Genomic DNA, 20,473 nt, shown 5'->3' on the forward strand with positions numbered 1-20,473 from the left:
TGGAGCCATCTTTATTGTAAGCAATAATCTAGTTTCATGTGATGTGTTATGTTTATAATGCTCAACCCCACCACCAATCCATTAATATTTCATCTCTTATTATTCTCTCTTATCTATATATTGAAAACCTCGGACATCATAAAGTGTTGAGCTGCACGCTTGCCTCTATAAATGTCATCAAAATATGAAACTCTTTATCTATCAAATCTATTATTAATGTCTCACTCAATTAAACACACTAATTCTTTAATCAATTAACTCTTGATTTGAAGAATTAATTATGAGGTTTCGACTTCTATTATGTTCCTACCGACATAATTACTATAAAACCAAGAAAATCATAATATGGGAATCTTGAAATAATTTATCTCTATCATAGACATGCTTGTATTTAAAGGATATCCTGATCATTAATTAATTAATAATCGATTAAAATATGCATGTTGTAATTATAAAGAAAATATATTTTTCCAATATTTATCATATTAAAATTTCAGTTCATTATATCCAAAGATCTCTTAATTTGGTGATAATTAATAGACTAAAAACCCTTTTTAGGTTTTTGAAAATCACAATGTAATGTTAACCACTACAGGGTAGTCTGATGATAAAAAAGTAAAGGAGGATCTAACATAGTCTCCCAAGCTCGAGTCTCTTTGATAATAAAAGAGCAAGAGGAATATCTAACATGGTCTCCCGAGTTTGAGTCTCCATGACCCCTAATAAGGATATCCATTGAAGCTCTTATCCGATTGAGTCTCCACAACCCCTAGTAGGGTAGATACTGGAGTTCTAACTCGGCCAGTAGTTTTAGGGTCCTGAGAGATTAGTTGAAGTGCGTACAAGCTGACCCGAACACCCCTAGTCATAAAAATAAAAAATAAAATAAAAAATCACAATGCAGGTAGAGTTAATTTACAAAGAGAATATTTTATATATAATTAATAAAATCAAATAAGCTAAATTTGATAATACGGCAAGACATACCCCAGCAATAATTAAATCTATTTATAATCCTTAGAATCTGATATTTTGTTCTGTTAAAAGATTTGTTTTTGCCTTGATATTCATCTTAAACGTACGTGAAATAGTACTAGTTTTGTTTTGTTGTTTTATTCAATCTCTTTTGAAAAACAAGTGTGCTCAACACTAAAAAAATGATTCGTCATTAAGATAACTTCAATTAATTAAGTAATTAATCACTCAACAAATAAATTCAAATGTCATTAACTTGGAAACAAATAAAATATTGTATTAAAATAGTTTTAAATGAAATCTTACGTCTACTACAGTGAATTTCAATATCATACATCTCATGCAACAATTAAATTAATTAGCATGTCAATATTATGTAGGGTGATCCATTTGTACGGAAATATATAAAATATTTATCAAAGAATATTATAAAAATTCGAAACTTGTATTTAAATAATTAAAATGAAAAAAATGAGCAAATCAAGAAATTGACTTATAGATTTTGTTATCAGTTGCGTATAATACAAAAATTATATACCTATAAAAAAACAATAAATTATCAGAAAAAAAACATTATAATCTTCTTCATCTTTCTCATTATCATATAAATTTATCATTTTCTTTATGTTTTTCACTATTATATATATACATACTTAGAAAGGGATTAAAGTTCTTTTATATATAATTATATTTGTCATGGTGTCCGGCCTTTGAAATTAATTTTTTCTATTAATCTTCTTAATTTTTTCAATAATTTGTAACAGTTAATTACTCCTAAATCTTTGCCGACACGTTGTGCTTGTCCTTTTCTTTTCTAATCAAAACAGGAAAATAGAATAGAAAGCCAAAGAGATGGAGAAATAATGAAATAATAAAGATGGTTCTCACTTATCCATCAACTGTCAATGAAATATTATTTTCTCCAGAAAAATGTTAAAGATAAAAAATGGGCAACAATCCTATTCAAACTATCATTTCTCCTAGGATTAGGCATGATTAATTGTCGACTTTAGAGTCTTAACTGATTCTTATAGCCTTACAAAGATGCGATTAATTTTCATTGGCCTTATGTTTCTTTCTTTCTTTCTCTGTGGAACCTTACCTAACATTTCACTGATAAATTATTCAACCATATGTCACCTAAATCAACTATTTTTCTTTTTATGTTTTTACTGTTTCCCTAGACACAATTCTTGGTGGGGGGCATGTTTTGGGAATCAGAAATGATCGACATTTGTCAATATATAATACATCTCACAGGAGATGTCGTTAAATTAATAAAACTCTATCTTTTTTAAAAGGACCAGGAGTGTCCGGCCAGTTTAAGTGCACATCAACTAATCTTTTGAGATTTTGAAACTATTGGTCGAATAAAAGTTCTAGTGACTGTCCCTATTAGTAACCAATGAACGATTTGAACTCAACACCTCTTAAATAATACACTCAAAAATATTTATTGAACCACTTAATCACCCAAAGGTAGTTAATAAAACTCTATTACACATAAAAATTCATTTAAAAAGAAGAAAAAATTTCTTATACAACGATCTTCAATAATTTTAATTTGAAAATGTGAGGTTTTATTTGAAAGACAAGTTTTGCCATAAAATGAGGTGACTTAACCTAATTGTTCTTAATGAAAAACTTCTAACTCTAACACAATTTATTAAGTCTAGTATAGTCTATCTTCTATATATTATAAATATATCTTTTGTTGTTTTATTACGGATACAGTTTGTAAGACATTAGATTTTATAACTAAAATTATCCTTTAAATAAAACCTTAACATTTTGAGAAATTAAAATTATGGAGTTGATTAATAATTGTTATTTAGGAAAGAGCCATACCTTGTGAAAAATTTGGTCATGTCCTGTTATGAAAGTGAAAAATGACCAATAACTTGCTATTGAGTTACGCATAAAGGGCTTAATTAAAATTGAAGACAGATGAATATATAAACAATCAAGTAATCAATTAAGTGAAGTGTGATTCAAAGAATTTTGTGAAGTTTATAGCTTATAGAATTAGTAAATCAAAATTTTCTCAAAGGTTATGATGTCAAAATCAACCAACTCTAACTCTTTATTCTTATTATATTAATAAAAAAAGCTTAGCGTTTCATGGACGACTATCCCAAAAGTGGCGAAATTTTGAGGTTCAACATCAGAAATTTAATGAAGGTTTGGTGTTAGGCAAAATAAAAGATGCTTAATATTGACATTGGGAACTCTTGCCAACTTCCTTAAGCAATAAGTTCTTTTAGTAGTTACAAGTACACCTTCTGTTAGATAATTCTAATTATTTCAGAATATTAATGGTGTTAGGCAAAATAAACTATTCATCTTAGTAATTATCATTTATATTTTGCATTGATAATTAGGTAATATTATTAAGAGTAAACGACTTTTTCCCACCCAAGTTTTGCCTTAATGACACTTTTTCACCCAAAAAGTTTCAAAATACTACTTTTCCACTCAAAGTTAATATTCTGTTACTATCCAAACACAACTCCGGCGGCAAAAATTATCTCCATCACCATCATTTGAACATCTAGCCTCCTCTATACAAAATCCATCTCACTTCAACACCTGATTTCTCATCGATTGTCGGTCACCCCAAAGCTAGGGTTTCATGTTCTTAGCTGATTCCCGAAGGCAAATATTCAACAATCACCATCATTCGATCCATTGGCCTCCACTATACAAAACCCGTCTTACCTTGGCTCCTGGTAATTAGTCAAATGCCGACTGAGAAAGTGAAATGTGTTTTGAATATTAACAGAATATAAACTTTGGGTGGAAAAATGTCATTAAGGCAAACCTTAGGTGGGAAAAAGTCGTTTACTCATATTATTAAATAAGTGGATTCATGAACTGCTACCAAGTAACTAACAAAGCATTACATATGAACAGTATTTCTGATTGAGATTGTATAGATTATGCCAGTGATTAAGTGTGTGTACATATATATATATTTGCTGATGCAAGACATTCAAATAATTAACCCCACTACTAAATAATCTCAGCCTTTGATGGTCCTTCAATCTTTACATTATTTCTTCATTGTTTCTCCAATATCCATCATTGTCCATGTTCTTAGATGATTGAGCATAATTTCTGGATATCTACAACTGTACAAACATCATAACCAAAATTTATATCCCTCTCTACTTCACCAAGGCTTATTTCTCCGTCATCACCGGGATATAATGTCTTAAACTAAATCTCTAATATTATTTATAGAAGTCCAAATGTTTTTGTAGTTCAAGGGATTTGACTCAACATATCAATGTTCCGGTTTACACTTCATTCCAAATTCTTTGTAGACAGTATTAAACATATATATATATATATATATATATATCTTAGAATCTCTCTATAGTCATAACGTTAGGATCAACTAAATTTATTACTATAAGGAGATTATAACTTAATAGATATGTAGTTACAAGAATTATTATTTTGATTTCTTATTTTATAATTCATGTTTTAGTAGTATTAGAATTTCAATTTATTGTTTTAGTAGCATTAGGATAGTAACGAAAATGGATATCNATATATCTTTTGTTGTTTTATTACGGATACAGTTTGTAAGACATTAGATTTTATAACTAAAATTATCCTTTAAATAAAACCTTAACATTTTGAGAAATTAAAATTATGGAGTTGATTAATAATTGTTATTTAGGAAAGAGCCATACCTTGTGAAAAATTTGGTCATGTCCTGTTATGAAAGTGAAAAATGACCAATAACTTGCAATTGAGTTACGCATAAAGGGCTTAATTAAAATTGAAGACAGATGAATATATAAACAATCAAGTAATCAATTAAGTGAAGTGTGATTCAAAGAATTTTGTGCAGTTTATAGCTTATAGAATTAGTAAATCGAAATTTTCTCAAAGGTTATGATGTCAAAATCAACCAACTCTTAACTCTTTATTCTTATTATATTAATAAAAAAAGCTTAGCGTTTCATGGACGACTATCCCAAAAGTGGCGAAATTTTCAGGATCAACATCAGAAATTTAATGAAGGTTTGGTGTTAGGCAAAATAAAAGATGCTTAATATTGACATTGGGAACTCTTGCCAACTTCCTTAAGCAATAACTTCTTTTAGTAGTTACAAGTACACCTTCTGTTAGATAATTCTAATTATTTCAGAAAATTAATGGTGTTAGGCAAAATAAACTTTTCATCTTACTAATTATCATTTATATTTTGCATTGATAATTAGGTAATATTATTAAGAGTAATCGATTTTTTCCCACCCAAGTTTTGCCTTAATGGCACTTTTCCACCCAAAAAGTTTCAAAATACTACTTTTCCACCAAAAGTTAATATTATGTTACTATCCAAACGGAACTCCGACGGCAAAAATTATCTCCATCACCACTATTTGAACATCTAGTCTTCTCTCTACAAAACTCATATCACTCCAACACTTGATTTATCATCAATTGTCGGTCATCCCAAAACTAGAGTTTTATGTTTTTAGCTGATTCCCGGAGGCAAATATTCAGCAATCACCACCATTCAATCCATCGGCCTCCACTATACAAAACTCTTCTTACCTTGGCTCCTGGTAACTCGTCAAATACCGACTGAGAAAGTGAAGTATGTTTTGAATATCAACAGAATATAATCTTTAGATGGAAAAATGTCATTAAGGCAAACCTTGGGTGGGAAAAAGTCGTTTACTCATATTATTAAGTGGATTCATGAACTGCTACCAAGTAACTAACTAAGCATTACATATGAACAGTATTTCTGATTGAGATGTGTATAGATTATGCCAGTGATTGAGTGTATATTTATATATTTGCTGATGCAAGACATTCAAATAATTGACCCCACTACTAAATAATCTCAACCTTTGATGGTCCTTCAATCTTTACATTATTTCTTCATTGTTTCTCCAATATCCATCATTGTCCATGTTCTTAGATGATTGAGCATAATTTCTGGATATCTACAACTGTACAAACATCATAACCAAAATTTATATCCCTCTCTACTTCACCAAAGCTTATTTCTCCGTCATCACCGGGATATAATGTCTTAAACTAAATCTCTAATATTATTTATAGAAGTCCAAATGTTTTTGTAGTTCAAGGGATTTGACTCAACATATCAATGTTCCGGTTTACACTTCATTCCAAATTCTTTGTAGACAGTATTAAACATATATATATATATATATATATCTTAGAATCTCTCTATAGTCATAACGTTAGGATCAACTAAATTTATTACTATAAGGAGATTATAACTTAATAGATATGTAGTTACAAGAATTATTATTTTGATTTCTTATTTTATAATTCATGTTTTAGTAGTATTAGAATTTCAATTTATTGTTTTAGTAGCATTAGGATAGTAACGAAAATGGATATCAAAGAGTCATTGCAAAATTGAGTGATTAGATTCGACAACTTCACTATAATCAAATAGATATTAATGTCTTCATCAATCATCCAAATGAGCAATAAGTCGTGTATACTTTAACTGAAGAAGAATTCGTTACTGGAATTAAACAAGAGGAGTAAAGAGGTAATCTTGAAGATGATATATGGAAATACCAAAAGTTTCGTGCTAAGAAGCTCTAAATATACTTGAGAAACTAGAAATATTTTGGCTTTAACACCCGCAAGATAAAAGATGTGGTAACAACTCTAAAGCATAAATCATTGTCTCAAACAACTTTAGATAAATATTTTATTTCATCTTAAACCTTTGATGTAACATAACATATATTTTTTACAATATATATATAATTATTATTATGTAGAAACAAGTTCTTTAAAACATGATCTAAAAAAATTATAACTTATTACAATGTGAAATTTATTCTTATTTATAATTAATTTAAGTTGAGACCACAATTTTTTATGATTACATAAAGGTTATTTCTATATAGAATATCACTATATAAAAGTTATACTGTATATGTAAATTGCTGCGGATAGGGTATTTCCTGTGAAGATTCCGCAAATCCTCCGTGTGAGTTTAGGACTTTCATAAACCACACTTTTTCTCGGACAGGTCTATTCTAAAGTCTAAACCAACGAATAATTTTTGGACACACAAAAGCATATCATATTTTGTTACAGGTAGATTTAAATATTAATATAATTAAAGTGTAACTCGATCGATCGATCAATCAAGAACAAGTAAATATAAAGAGACAAGAGTAGGAAGACAAAAGAAAATTGAAAAAACTTTGAATGGGGCATATGCAAGAAAAAGAGGTACATATTGTTCCCTCATAAGTTTCAATCAAATTATTTCTTTTATATTTATTTAAAACTCAGTAATTGGATCGTAACAAAGTGCATGGTACATGATTTTTATTGTATATAAATGGAATCGTATTAATTTCTGGGAATAGAAACATTTTGTTCAGTAAGTCTTGCTATATAAAGACCTAGTAACTGTAACACAGTAGTATATAATTCCATATAATGAGCACATGGCATTTATTACCATATCAATGACATTTCACCTCTCTTTCTATTAAACTCTCACACTCAATCCCACCAAAAGGAGAAGTTTTTCTCATTCCATTTCCACAATCTTCATGGAGCCTCCAAAATTAGACCCCTCTTTCTCTCAATCTTCTTCCCCCATCATCTCAGAAAATATTAATAATCCTAAGCAATTACCAGAAAATCATCAAGAAGATCATATTTTGTTGGATCTGAGTCTCGCAAACAAGGATTCCGATGAAGGGTCGAATCCGGAACTTAACCTCATCGATTGTTTCAAGACAAATACTACTAATTCATCATCTCAAGATTCATTAGACGAGAATACTACTACAACTACAACTCCTCAAGGTAATAACAATGAAACCGAGCCTCGAGTTTTTTCATGCAACTATTGTCAAAGGAAATTCTATAGCTCACAGGCGCTCGGGGGTCACCAGAATGCCCACAAACGAGAGCGAACACTTGCGAAAAGAGGCCAAAGATCGATCAACAGTTCAGCATCTTTCTCTTTTGCTCACTCTAATTCTCAACAGAACAGATATCCTAGTATGGCGTCTCTTCCTTTGCATGGTTCATTCAACCGATCACTTGGAATTCAGGTTCATTCAATGATTCACAAGCCCTCTTTTGTGTCTTCTCCGATCGCTTCTTCGAATGTTTATGGTCAAAATAGGTGGTCAAGACAAGCGGCGATTGAGCAGCAACCGGCAATTGGGAGGCTGAATTCGCCAGAGAATAATTTCCAAGTGGGATTATCAAACTCTGCATCATCTTCTAGTAATGGAGCTGCAAGATTTGAAAGTGTTAGAAAATTTTCTGCAGTAAATGAAGGAAATATTGGAGGATTTTGGTGGGATTTTGTTAGCCCTTTTAAGACAAAACAAGATGAATTGCAAAAGCTGGACTTGTCCCTCAAGCTCTAAAGATTTTTTTTTTTTTTTCATTATTGCTTTTGTTATTTTCTTTATTTTTCAGTGTAGATGGATTTTTTTTTTTTTTTTTTCTGTGGGTTTTTTAGTTGAGCCTATTGTAAATGCTTTTTGGCAATAGAAGATTAATTTTGAGAGAGTTTTTGTTAATGGAAATAATAATAATATTCTTAAGTTGGAAGTTAATGAAATGGCTTAAATTCTGTGTAAGTTTGGTGTTAAAAGTTTGAAGTTTAATAAACTTTGACTAATTTCTGCATATTCTTAGGCCAAAAGTTACTGTTATAGCAGTAAAAGATGCCTCCCTTTCCTCATTTTGTTGGCAATTTCCCATTACTTTTTCAGGCTTTTCAAGATTGGTTTCACACTTCAAAACAATAAAATAAAGTTAGGCAAATTTGCATATCTTCAGTTGATCATAGTCATCACCATAATATAGTTCAAATTTCAAAACACAAGTAAGAAAAATGGGATGGACCCAAAATTTATTAAGGAAAGAGATGGTGATGAATTGAAATAGTTTGATGATTTTAATTGAATTAATGGTTAATTTGCATGTCTAATGGTTCAGAGATGGTCCAGTCCACAGGTAGAAATTTGACTGTTTGTGGTTGTCAATACATGGTTTTATCATTATGTACTTGAACATTACAAGGTCCACATACTGTTTACAAATTTAGATGGTTGTGATTGTCCCTATGACAACATCTTTGACCCACCTGCAGTTGAATAAATTGACCATCTCTATTAAATTTGAGGGCTTTTTTTTTTCTTTTTTTAAATAAGTGATAATATATGATTGAACAACAAAATTCTTTACTAGGTTTCTAAAACTACAGTAAATATTCATTAATTCATAATAGTATAAGTTCTAATTAAACTCATAAATCTTTGATGGGGGATATCTTTTTTAGTCTCAAATAAAATAATTAATAAAATGGGATTAAAAGAGGACAAAAGAGAATTATAAAGGATAGAAGGTGGTGGGGACATGAAAGAAAGAGGTAGGTGTGGCTTAGTGATGTTAAAGTTAAATTTAAAAAAAAGAAAAAAAAAAAAAAAAGTGTTTTTGCTATGCTATCAGCATCATTATATTTTTAGTGATATAATAATAAGGGTAAATCTTGATTTATCACCTAAGAGATCCCCTTGATTGGGTCCAAATCAACCTGATGTAATACAAAATCACATTATATTAATCATAATACAAACTTGATTTTCCTAGAATCAAGATGTTAAAAGTAACAGAAATCTTGCAATTATGACACTTAATTATCATTCAAATCTCACATTTACATTACACATGAGAATTGAGATAGAGATGTGATGGTGGTGGGGGGCATGAGTGGGGGCACAAATGTTGAATTTAGAAGAACCAACTCATCTGGGCTTCTGCCATTTGTCAAAATTCAGTTGGCTTGTCAATTTTCTTAGTGTTGGACTGGCTTTATCCTTGAAGAATTAATGGGATTTCAAAATATGGAAAACCTTTTATTTTGCCTCTGGGTTAAGAAACACTTGAAAAGCAACAGTTAGAAAGCGATACATGAGAAATGTGGAGCTATCATTTTGCTGAGATTAGGTGAAAATTTTAAGCCCCAAGAGGCTCTCTTTCAAGATCTTATCATAATTAAACAAGGGTTTGCTTGTCGTCTTTTAAATCTTGGTATTGTTTACTGAAAGTTTAATGCTTCAAAGGAGATGGAGATCTATCCAAATCCATTTTCAATCTATCACTTACTCATTCCAATACACATCTCATTACGTATACAACTACATCTCCACCTTTCAATATCAAATTATCTTTTTTATGTATATTTAGCCCATTATTGTAGCAAATCAGTAGAAACCCTTCTGCATAAAAACATATTTAAATAAATTGAAATTATGTCTTAATCAAACGTTAAATAGGCCGATAAGACTTTTCAATTGCACTAATCTTACAAAAAATCCTAAGAGATTAGCCTAACGATCAAGAATATTTGCTCATCTTCTAACATCGTGACTTATCTAGTCCTTTAAACTTGTTAAATTTTCAATGGACCTCGATGATTAGTTGAAGTGCACACAAACTGACATAAATACCTTAAAAAATAAAAAATAAAAAAAAACTTACAAGATATTTTGTTAATAAAATATGATGTTGGATACTTCCAAACGTTGATTTAAATAATGGGTTTGAGAAGGGCAGGTGTCTCATCAGTGTTGTTCAAGGGCTAGTTTCACAAAAGCAAGACCAATCATACCCTTGCATTTACCCCTTTAAGGTTTGGGTCTACTATTGCCCAGACCTAATTATAGGATAGACCCCTGATTCCAATATATATTAACCGAGAAAATGATGAAACAAATAATACACATAAGAGCACCATAGATAATTCACATATTTCTCCGAAAAAAAAAAAAAGATTTCAGAGTTATGATTATAATGATAAAACAGATAATTCACTCAGTACACGTAAAGACAAAATGGATAATACCCTCATCTCTGTGTTAAAAAGAAGTTGTTTCAGAGTCAAGATTCATTAGTTTAACTTAGTTTAACAGATATAAGGCCAACATCTTGACACTAGTAAGTGGACCAACAGCTATAGGTGGTTTAAGCCTCTCTCCTCGTACTTCCATACAATATACAATAACCTTTCAGTATTGGCCATTGGGTTTGCTTTTACAGAAATAAAGTAAATAAATAAAGCATAAGAAAAAAGGTCAGAGCAGCATAATATAATCATGTAAGTTATCTAATTGAAAAGAAAAATAAAATAAAAAAAGAACAAGAAAAGTAAAATTGAAGTCAATCACTGTAGAAGTGTAGAAAACATACTGTTGTGTAAGATTTGGAAGTGCTTTTAACATCAGCACAAGTATTCATTCTTAAATGGATCACCTATTCTTACAAATTTCAACATGATAATGATATGTTAACTAATAAATTCTGAAGCCTTCCCTACAAGCTCACGGGGAGACAAGCCAGACCAATTATATTCATTCATTAACTTACTTGTTCTCCCAAAACAAGCGACCAAATTTGCATAAAATATCAGTCACAGTTCACTTACAAGGCAGAATTTCTATAATACCACCAAAAATATCAGCCAGAACATTGCAGAAAATCTCTACTGCTTCTCAATGTATGATTTTACAGTTTGCATCCATCTAATGACCTCAATTCTATCCTTATTCCTCATGTATTCATGCAAGAAAACAGCTAGTTGTTCATTTATACCTCTTTCCTCCAAGAACTCATAAAGTGAGTCTTGCAGCTCATCGTCCAATGCCCTGTTAACACCAAAACAGAAACCAACCAGCATTGCTTCAAAAATCTACATATAAGATGCAGTAACATAACCCAAATTTTATAAGTTTGAAAAACAGAGAAAAAGAACAAAAAAAGTATGATGAGGAATTTGGAATTCTCATTGTATTGTTTATGTTTCCTTTTATCCATGGTTAGGCAAAAGAGATAGTTAGCACAGGTGATGAGCAATATTGTTTTGCTTTCAAATAATGAGCAATCCGAAATGACAGAAGTAGTTCTAATTGATTTACTCAGGTGTATTACTCAGTCAATCAGTTCCCCAAAACTCAAAAGTTTTACATCCTTTTTCTCCCTCTAATGTCTTGGTAGCCAAAAAGTAAGTGCAAAGAAAATAAATATAGATTATCATACTTGAATTCAGGACCAACATAAGGCTGAGCAGACATCTTGTTATTCTCTCGAACGAAAAGCTGGTTAATGTCTATGGTATCTGGCCAAGCAGAGCATGTGATCTCCAACACCTCACCATCACCCTTGGAGATATTGACAATCAAGGTAATGTGAAGCTTAACATCTTCACCTGCCGCAACACCACCTTTTGAAACAGGAATGGATCCATCAAACATGGTGGCCTCAACTTTAATATCTTCGTTCTCCCCAAATTTTCTGTTCAATCTGATCCACCGCTCTCCCGATCGCTCATCGACTGTGAATGAATTAAATTTGGCAATAGGCTGAAATTTAAATCCATGTTACAATCCAAAATTATATCCTGGAAAAAATAATAAAGAAATAGATGCTGATACTCTGTCGAGATAGAAAATTTTACTACGGGAAATTTTATAAACAATTTTCAGTCATTAGGATATGTCAAAGTAAAGAAGTAGGATAATGTTTCAGAAATAACTACTTGCAAAGAGAACACAACAAATTCAAAGAAAAAAAATCAGATGGCAAAAAAAGCTTATATTTGTGAAGCCATAGAGTTAAATTTAACCCAACTGGAGGTTCATGTTCTGTCAGTAACAGCCTAAAGTTCCACACAAAATGCCCATTAATATAATGGGAAAAACTAAGCTTCATTCAGTTTTAAGGTGACCAAGGAAAACAAAACTAATACAGGACCTAAAATCTTATGATTTATGTTATTAATTGTGAGTAATGGAACTCATCTGTGTCAATATAGGTGTTATGAATTTTGTTCAAATTTTCTTAAAGCCAAAAGCAATAGCCCCCCTCCCTTTGTTAGATTCCAAGGCCTATATGAACTAGTTTCATTTCAAATTTGTTTTTTTCATGTCAAGATATATTCTTTCCAAATATGATTGAGAGGGAAGCACATTTTCCCTCACACTATTTTTCAATTGATAAAAAACCAAATCATTAGTAGATATGGCTCTAAGAGGAAAAAATTCTTGGATTTTAAGGACCTAAGTAATGAAAAACCAACAAAGAACAAAATATATTTAAGTTTGGGTGGAAATCAGGTCAGAATTACCATTAAACTGAGCTGGTCTTATAACCTAGTAACCACAGAAAAGCAAAATCTAGAATGAGAAGGGATGTTGACGGGGCTACTAGCATAGCCCCTTTGATGCTCAAGTTAGCAATATGTATTGAGAAGTGCTGGGTCAGTCAAATTTGCACTCTCTTCATCAGTCACTTCTTTCCCTTGCAACACTTGGATTGTCTTTCGTTTATTTCAAAGCATGAGAAAATCTATGGTACCACATTGGTATTGCTCACGTGAAACCACAAGACAATGCATGCACGCCAAGAGGTTATTACATATAATAACCATCAATCACAAGTAATTTAAAGATAGAGGAGAGAGAAAAAATTCAGAGGTGACACAAATTCACTAGAGGGTAGTATGGATGATGTGGCACCTAGATGTATTCTAATTTTTTTCTCAAAGCATACATCTATTCAATTTTTAATTCATTTATTTACATTATGCCATCCTTAACAATGTCATCACTTATCATACAATTTACATGTTATACCATTACTTTTCAAAATCTCTCTATACTTTGTTGGAGCTATTCCTAGCAAATTCGATACAGTTTCTAATTGGTTAGAAATTTACTGAATCGATTCTTATTACAAAACCATTTAATCATTTATTGTAAACAAATTTATTTATTTTTGGGATTAATTTACACAAATCCGACTAACTGGTTTCCAAATCAATTTTTGAAATTGGGCTTGGGCCACTTGGTCTCAGATGCGTAGGAGCCAACTAAGCACTTTGTATTTTTGGGATTAGTTTACACGCACTAGGATAATTGGTTTTCATATCAATTCCTAAAATTGGCCTAGAGGTCGCTAGGTCTTGTGCACATGAGAGCCAACTAAACATAATTATTACCAACCACTTGGAGAGTATGAGCTTATAAACTACTCTCCACCCACTTTCCCTCACAAAGTGAGGCTTTTGCATTTCTGGAATGTCACTTCATGTCATAAAACCTTTACCTTCTCCTCCTTTTAAAATATCTTACCTTCTCCTCCTTTTAAAATGTCTTACCTTCTCCTCTCAACAAGTTCGAAGTCCTTAAAAGTCAAATTTACTCCTAAAAAAAGGAATATGGGTATGAAGGTAGTCCCAATTTCCCTAAAACTATTGACTCCATTGAGATTTCTAAGAGATCACAAAGAGTCAATTATGATCTCATATTCCTCTATTTATTCTTAATATGGTCTAGCTTAAATGATTGATTCGAAAAGTGAGTTGATCCCTTTTGACTATACCATTGATTATGTTGATTCTTTATAAGTCCCAAACTAAACTAAAAAAAAAATCCATAAACAAAGTATGGCATCCCTATAGTTTTTCATTTTCCTAATCAAAAAGAAAAAATTAGTAGCCCTCTAGTGGTCAAGTGGCTATTCAACCTGCTACTCTTGCAACAAAAAACTTATGTTTCCAATCCAACCTTTCTTGTCAAATGCTTCATAGATTGGGCATCACTCCTCCCCAACTTAATGCTTAGTCACGGAGGATTTGTCTGCATGCAGTTCCATGGGGAAGTAGTGTGAACTTTTTGATATTACCTTTCAATAATTTCATTTCATGTATCAAACGAAATGTTAGGATAAAAAATTCAGCTTCTAACATTTCTCAATCTGGCAAGGATTTGGTAAAATTATGATCCCTGAAGGTCATTAAAAGAAGAAGACTCTCTTAAATGAAGCAAGCTTGACAACTGTGAAAAGAAGTTGAAAATATATCAAACTTTAAAAGAAAACCCACAATTGGAAGGATAAGCACAGGCATCCTTTAAATAAGATAGCCAACTTGATAAATAATTCTTAACACTTTTAAATGAGATCACCTAGGATTACACCTCAGATTAATAATTATAAAATTTGAAAGGCTTATGTTATTGGCAAGTAATCAAACTTGATCAATCCAAAAAGATAACAAGTCTAAACATTTGAATGCAACAAGGGGCAGGCCGAGGATAGATAAAAAATAATCAAACAAGACCAAGCCTAATCCAAGCATGTGTATACAGACTCAATATACAAGTCACACTTCATAAGTAACAACCCCATAAAAGGTCCAACAATATATATTATCCAAATGGCTTAAAATGTAAGGAACATTTCATGCATAACAAGCTCACCAAGAATCAAAGAGAAAATGCCACCTGTCCATACGCATGGCAAAGGTAGCTAAATTCTCTCTCTACAATCACAACCCACTTGCTCTAAATACCCACAAATATAAAGTTGATGATCTATTATTTGACACATCATCAAGCCCACCACTTTCATGGACTTGCTAATAATTAGGAGAGAAGTCATGGCCCTAAAAGAACTACACCACTACAGAGCCAAGGCTTCAAAAATAAATATCTAAAGGGGACTACAAGGTCGGTACACATTATACATTAAACCTATTTACACTCTGAAATTTCGCTTAAACAAGTCACTTAAGCGCATATCATTGACTTGAACATTGGAGAGGTCACACCTAAAATCCCACCAAGGCCATTTCTAACGCTACATTGTGCCTAATGTGGTTACAGGATTACAGAGCTAGCTCACTTTAATGAGAATTCTGAACAAATCAACTTTCCCTCGAACATATTTCTTCTTGTTTATCAATTGGAATTGCCAAAAATTATCAGTAATTTACATCTTTAGGTTCTTATAATGTCAGCCAAAAGATAAACCACTTCAAACAAATTAATTATCAGCATCCCATGTTCAGTCAACCAAAGGCGCTTGTCTCAGTTCCCAGAACAAAATAAGAGTTCCATTTTCGGGGTTACATAAACACTTCACCAAAATCCAAATATATATATAAAAGCAAAATCCCATCGGCAGAAAAAAAATTTCACAGACCAACTTCACAAAACCAATAAAAAAAAACATATGAGACTCGAGCGAAAATTATTTACAATGAACAATTACAAGTAAAATACCTGTTTAGGAGGGGAGCGTTCAAGTTCGTATTCAATCTCGTTACGGAGAAGTCTTAGAATTTTATCTTGAAAGGCGGCTTTGCGCATTTTTCCTATGTAATTTCTTGTTGTGGTTTGAGAGATGGGGTTTAAGTTCGATATAAACAGAGCTTTGTTTTGTTTTGTAGTGTTAAACAAAATGGAGTTGTAGAGAAGCTGACTTCTATTTAGAGATCGTAGCAGACCTGACATTTTTTTTCTCAAGTCAGAGAAAGATTTGGAAGATGGTATTGGTGTGGGTTTAGGGTTTAAAGGTTATGCAGTAATAATTAAAAAAATTTAAGGGTTTAAGGGTTTAGGGTTTTGACAGATGGCCCGTGTCCTTTTGTGAAAAAATAATAATTAAAAAAAATTATATATGGACATTTTTTTGGTTTTCAGTAAGTCTTATAAAATTTCAGTGAGATTATATGACAATTTCAACGAGGTTAATGCTAATTTTAAGAATTATAATAAGGATTTCTAAAGAATCTAAACTTAATAATTAAAGGAAAAGCACTTTAAATTTTTCCTTCAAATTTCTTATTTTGAGTGAAAGACTGTAGCTGAAGATTTTACAAGCTATTATAAGTATATTTATCTGAAAACTTCAATCACATTGCACTCTATGATCTGAATTAGAGGTAAAATCGAGTCGAGTTGAGTATCTGGATACTTGAACTCGACTCGATGGCTACAGTATTGAGTTCGAGTCTAGTTGAGCTTGATGAATCAAGTTCGAATTCGAACTCATTACCTAATAATCCAATTCAAGTTCTAATTCGAGCTCTTTTAATCGAGTTTTAGTTGAACTTTTCAAACTTAACCAAGTTTTAGTTAAGCTTTTTGAGTTTTTTGTACAGTGATCGAACTCGACTCGTGACTCGTGAGATTACTCGAGCCAAAGCAAACGGCTCAACTCAGTTTTCACCCCTCGTCTGAACTACATACTCCTTTCACAAGAGAATTGTAAAAGAATTTATTATGGAAAATTTTAATTGATTCCCCTTTTGATCTCACAATCTCAATTTCTTGTTATTTTTCACATTAATGTTAGTAGTGTGAAGGAAGATGATTCAAGGATAGCTAAATACAAAAATTCAAGATAGTTGGAATCATATTCTTTAAGCAATATATAAAATCAAAATTGTACTTTCCAAATTATTGACTGTGATCAAACTGGAAAAATCTCTTCAATTATGTACTGTTTACAGGCAGAAAAATTAACAACAATGATTAGCAAAAGCTATTTATGCATAAACAGATGCATCTACAGAATATTTAAGTTGTCAATTAAAGCACCTATTTGTGTTGCTCAAACTAGCTCAAAAATGCCAAGCACTCTTGGGCTCTCAACCAAAATGTACATAATGCAATATTCATTCTCTGTTAGCGGTGAAGCCTTTATGATTTGGTTATAAGCAGCTATGTTTCATGAACACAAGGTTTCTCTTATCTCTTAGCATCGTCAGAAGGCCCTCCATTTTCGGTCTTGCTCATCTGATCCTGATGGGGAGCAACATTACTGGGTGCTGATCCACTTAACTTACTCTGACTAAACCCAGTTGTTGAATCACCAGATTTCTGATTACCAAGATGGTCTTTCTCCACTGGATTGTTTGATTCTGATCTGCTTTGTGCGTCTCCTACTGCCCTCTTTGTGTGATGTTTCTTCTCACCACCATCTTCTAGGTCTTTCGTAATGCTGCCGCTTGACTGTTTCTTTGATTCAACCACAATTTCTTTTACAGCCTCCTCTAGTTTACCTAGTCTTGTTTTCACTTCCAACAGCTCTGGATTTGATTTAGCTTTTTCTTCAGCCTCCTTTAATTCCAACTCCTTTGCTTTCTCTTCTTCCTCTCTCTTCTTCTTTTCCTCTTGTTCTTTTTTCTGCTCCAGTTCCTGTGATGATTTTTGACAATATAAGATAGAATCATCAAGCAGAAAGTCCACAGAATAGAGGATAAATCAACAATGAGAGAATTATTTTAAAAAAGCAGTATCAATATGACACAAGGAACATCTTGTTACCGCCTCCATTCTTCTCATTTCATAGCGAGCATATTGAGCCACCAAATATACAGCTGTTACAGGAAACACAATCCCTTAGATAGCAGCACCAAACCAGGAAAGACTCTAAATATGAAATATGGCAATGGTTGAACTTGAAAATAAAGATACCCAATGAAGGCATGCAGGCAAAGAAGAGTTGTACCAGATGGAAATCAATCCTGAGACAATATAACGGCATGTAAGCGTAAATTATTAACAACTGAAACAAAAACACATTCAAGTGTAGTGACAATCATCATGTGAACAATGAATATTTTCCTACGGACCTATTTCAACATGTTCATTAACTCCTGATCACTATAAAATCAGACCAACGAGTAACAATTCAACTTTTGCGCCCAACACATCTGAGCTAAATATGTTTGCAACAAGAAGGTCCAACATAGAAAAAGAGAAGCAAGTTTGAGATTCCTAGTTCAACTTCAGTCTGTAGAAACCACACCCTTTATCTACTTTTCAATAGCACAATTATTTCTAAGAACATCAATGTTACCCATCCCAGCAGTACAATAATACTAATCTCACTAATCCCTCTCACTAACCCCTCTCACTAATCCCATGTGGGAGTTTGTGATTGGCTTGGTTAGGTGGGACCCATTATTAGACAGACGAACCCCATATAAATTGACGAATTGTGAACTGACATGTGACGTTAGTAAGAGAAGGTTAGTGAGAAGTGTTAGTGAGTATAGTATTACTCCCCAGCAGTATCCTAAATTTATCATCCTAAGTAATATGTTGTCTCGTATGACATTAACATGTAAATAATGAACTGATGCGATAAGTGATGTGGTAATGACACATAGATGATACATAACTTAGGGGATATATGATTTTGCATACAACTTGGAATGTGAGAAGTACCCACATCAAAGACACTCCTTTTACACAAAAAGAAACTTAAGATGCCATAATACTGCATTTGTTTTGTTGATTAGGTATATACTAAACATCACAAACATCATATTTCCCAGTAGATGCAAGTGGGTGCCAGAAAAGCATGCGTAATTGTTCAATCAGCTAATAAACAGTGAAATTATTTTTTCAACATATCAAAAATTATAAAGAACGACATGTTCGACAAAATGCCCAACAGAAACCATTCATAAAGCAGCTCAGTATATGGAGATAAAAATACATAAAATAAATGAAAACAAAAACAAAGGCATCAAAAGGGTAAGTATAAAAACACATATAATACCCGAATTTCTTTTTTTTGGGAGGTTCAGTGAAGAGCATTTTAGCGGCAGTCATGAAATCGAGCTTGTCAAGTTGCTTGTACGCCTCGTGATAACGGCTTAAATTTGATTCAATCTTGTCAGCATTGTTGTTGGCATTGTGCTTTGTGGTGTTGGTGCAAAATGGTTTGGTTTGGGCGAGCCTGAATCGAACCCAGAGACTGGCTCTGGCGCGAAACATGGTTTTTCAATTTTGGATCCACCTCTTTGATTCTCTCGCACATGACATTTGTAAATGGAGAGGATACTGTGTCATGACTACTAAATAATAAATTGAGAGGACCTTCAAACCATAAGGGGTCGTTTGAAAATAACTATACTCTAAGGGCTTTTAAAGAAATCACCTCATAAAGTTCTTGCACATCTAGCCACCTCAATCAAGAACATTTTATTTTGTAAATTGTAACCAATGTTTTAAAATCTGGCCCGGCCCGGCCGGTTTATTCTGTTCAATCGGGACCTGGAAGCTTCAACGGGCCGGGTTTATATTTTTCCTATTCACCAAAAACCTTAGGATTTGGGAGGATAATCAACAGACGATTGACGGTCGGGATATTGAGGCTTTTGAAGAGAAAGTGATGGTGAATGCAATGGTGGTGACGGAGTTGATTTCTGATGAGTAAATCGACTGAAAATCGAACAAAACTGGCAGTAACAACAACCGGCTTTTGCCGGCGATTAGCAAGGCTAACGGGGGTAGGGTGAGGTAGGTTTTGGTTGGGAGGAAGAAGGGAGTAATTTTTGGGTGATAAGGAGGGTTGTCGACGCTGGCATCGATGAGATCTGACCTAGAATGCCGACGCCGGCGTCGATGAGATTTGGCCGAAATAAAACCTTTTTCGGCCAGATCTTGGGGGTATATTATAAGGGGAATGGGCTCAAGGGACGATTAAGGTTGCATCTGGGGTGTCGCCACCATCAACTAGTCGCCGGCCGATTTGTATTTTGGGTGTGTTTGCTAAATTTTAAACTTATAGGGACTTAAATTAGTGGTGTATTTGCTAAATTTTAGAAGTAGCGGTCAAACCGGTTAAACTGGTCAACCCGAGACTCGGC

At 32.6% G+C, this 20,473-nt stretch overlaps 3 protein-coding genes across 3 annotated transcripts; 1 reads left to right on the forward strand and 2 right to left on the reverse strand.

Annotated features, from left to right (window-relative positions):
- Window positions 1-7,357: 7,357 nt before the first annotated feature.
- LOC116145257 (zinc finger protein 1) lies at window positions 7,358-8,542 on the forward strand. The gene has a single exon (XM_031430697.1). The coding sequence runs from the start codon at window positions 7,554-7,556 to the stop codon at window positions 8,385-8,387; it is 834 nt and encodes a 277-aa protein (XP_031286557.1). The 5' UTR covers window positions 7,358-7,553; the 3' UTR covers window positions 8,388-8,542.
- Window positions 8,543-11,156: 2,614 nt separating this feature from the next.
- On the reverse strand, window positions 11,157-16,375 carry LOC116145275 (uncharacterized protein At2g39795, mitochondrial-like). The gene is made up of 3 exons (XM_031430715.1): window positions 16,089-16,375; window positions 12,064-12,386; window positions 11,157-11,672 (listed from the first exon to the last, which is right to left on the reverse strand). The coding sequence occupies exons 1-3, from the start codon at window positions 16,317-16,319 to the stop codon at window positions 11,510-11,512; spliced, it is 717 nt and encodes a 238-aa protein (XP_031286575.1). The 5' UTR covers window positions 16,320-16,375; the 3' UTR covers window positions 11,157-11,509.
- A 905-nt stretch (window positions 16,376-17,280) lies between these two features.
- On the reverse strand, window positions 17,281-19,633 carry LOC116145279 (histone-lysine N-methyltransferase, H3 lysine-79 specific). Its single transcript, XM_031430718.1, has 4 exons — window positions 19,381-19,633; window positions 18,288-18,337; window positions 18,138-18,190; window positions 17,281-18,008 (listed from the first exon to the last, which is right to left on the reverse strand). The coding sequence occupies exons 1-4, from the start codon at window positions 19,596-19,598 to the stop codon at window positions 17,559-17,561; spliced, it is 771 nt and encodes a 256-aa protein (XP_031286578.1). The 5' UTR covers window positions 19,599-19,633; the 3' UTR covers window positions 17,281-17,558.
- Window positions 19,634-20,473: the final 840 nt, after the last annotated feature.

Source organism: Pistacia vera, unplaced genomic scaffold (assembly GCF_008641045.1).
Source record: "Pistacia vera cultivar Batoury unplaced genomic scaffold, PisVer_v2 Contig460, whole genome shotgun sequence".
Classification (NCBI taxonomy): Eukaryota; Viridiplantae; Streptophyta; class Magnoliopsida; order Sapindales; family Anacardiaceae; genus Pistacia; species Pistacia vera.

Bases quoted from the DNA above. Each gene is read 5' to 3' on its own strand.
- LOC116145275 (XM_031430715.1), bottom strand. From the start codon at position 16,319: ATGTCAGGTCTGCTACGATCTCTAAATAGAAGTCAGCTTCTCTACAAC. The intron at 12,387-16,088 runs GTATTTTACTTG...TTTAAATTTCAG, and splicing joins AACGCTCCCCTCCTAAACAG to CCTATTGCCAAATTTAATTC. The intron at 11,673-12,063 runs GTATGATAATCT...TGGTGTTAACAG, and splicing joins TATGTTGGTCCTGAATTCAA to GGCATTGGACGATGAGCTGC.
- LOC116145279 (XM_031430718.1), bottom strand. From the start codon at position 19,598: ATGTTTCGCGCCAGAGCCAGTCTCTGGGTTCGATTCAGGCTCGCCCAA. The intron at 18,191-18,287 runs GTATCTTTATTT...TTCCTGTAACAG, and splicing joins TGCCTGCATGCCTTCATTGG to CTGTATATTTGGTGGCTCAA. The intron at 18,009-18,137 runs GTAACAAGATGT...AAATCATCACAG, and splicing joins AAATGAGAAGAATGGAGGCG to GAACTGGAGCAGAAAAAAGA.
- LOC116145257 (XM_031430697.1), top strand. From the start codon at position 7,554: ATGGAGCCTCCAAAATTAGACCCCTCTTTCTCTCAATCTTCTTCCCCC.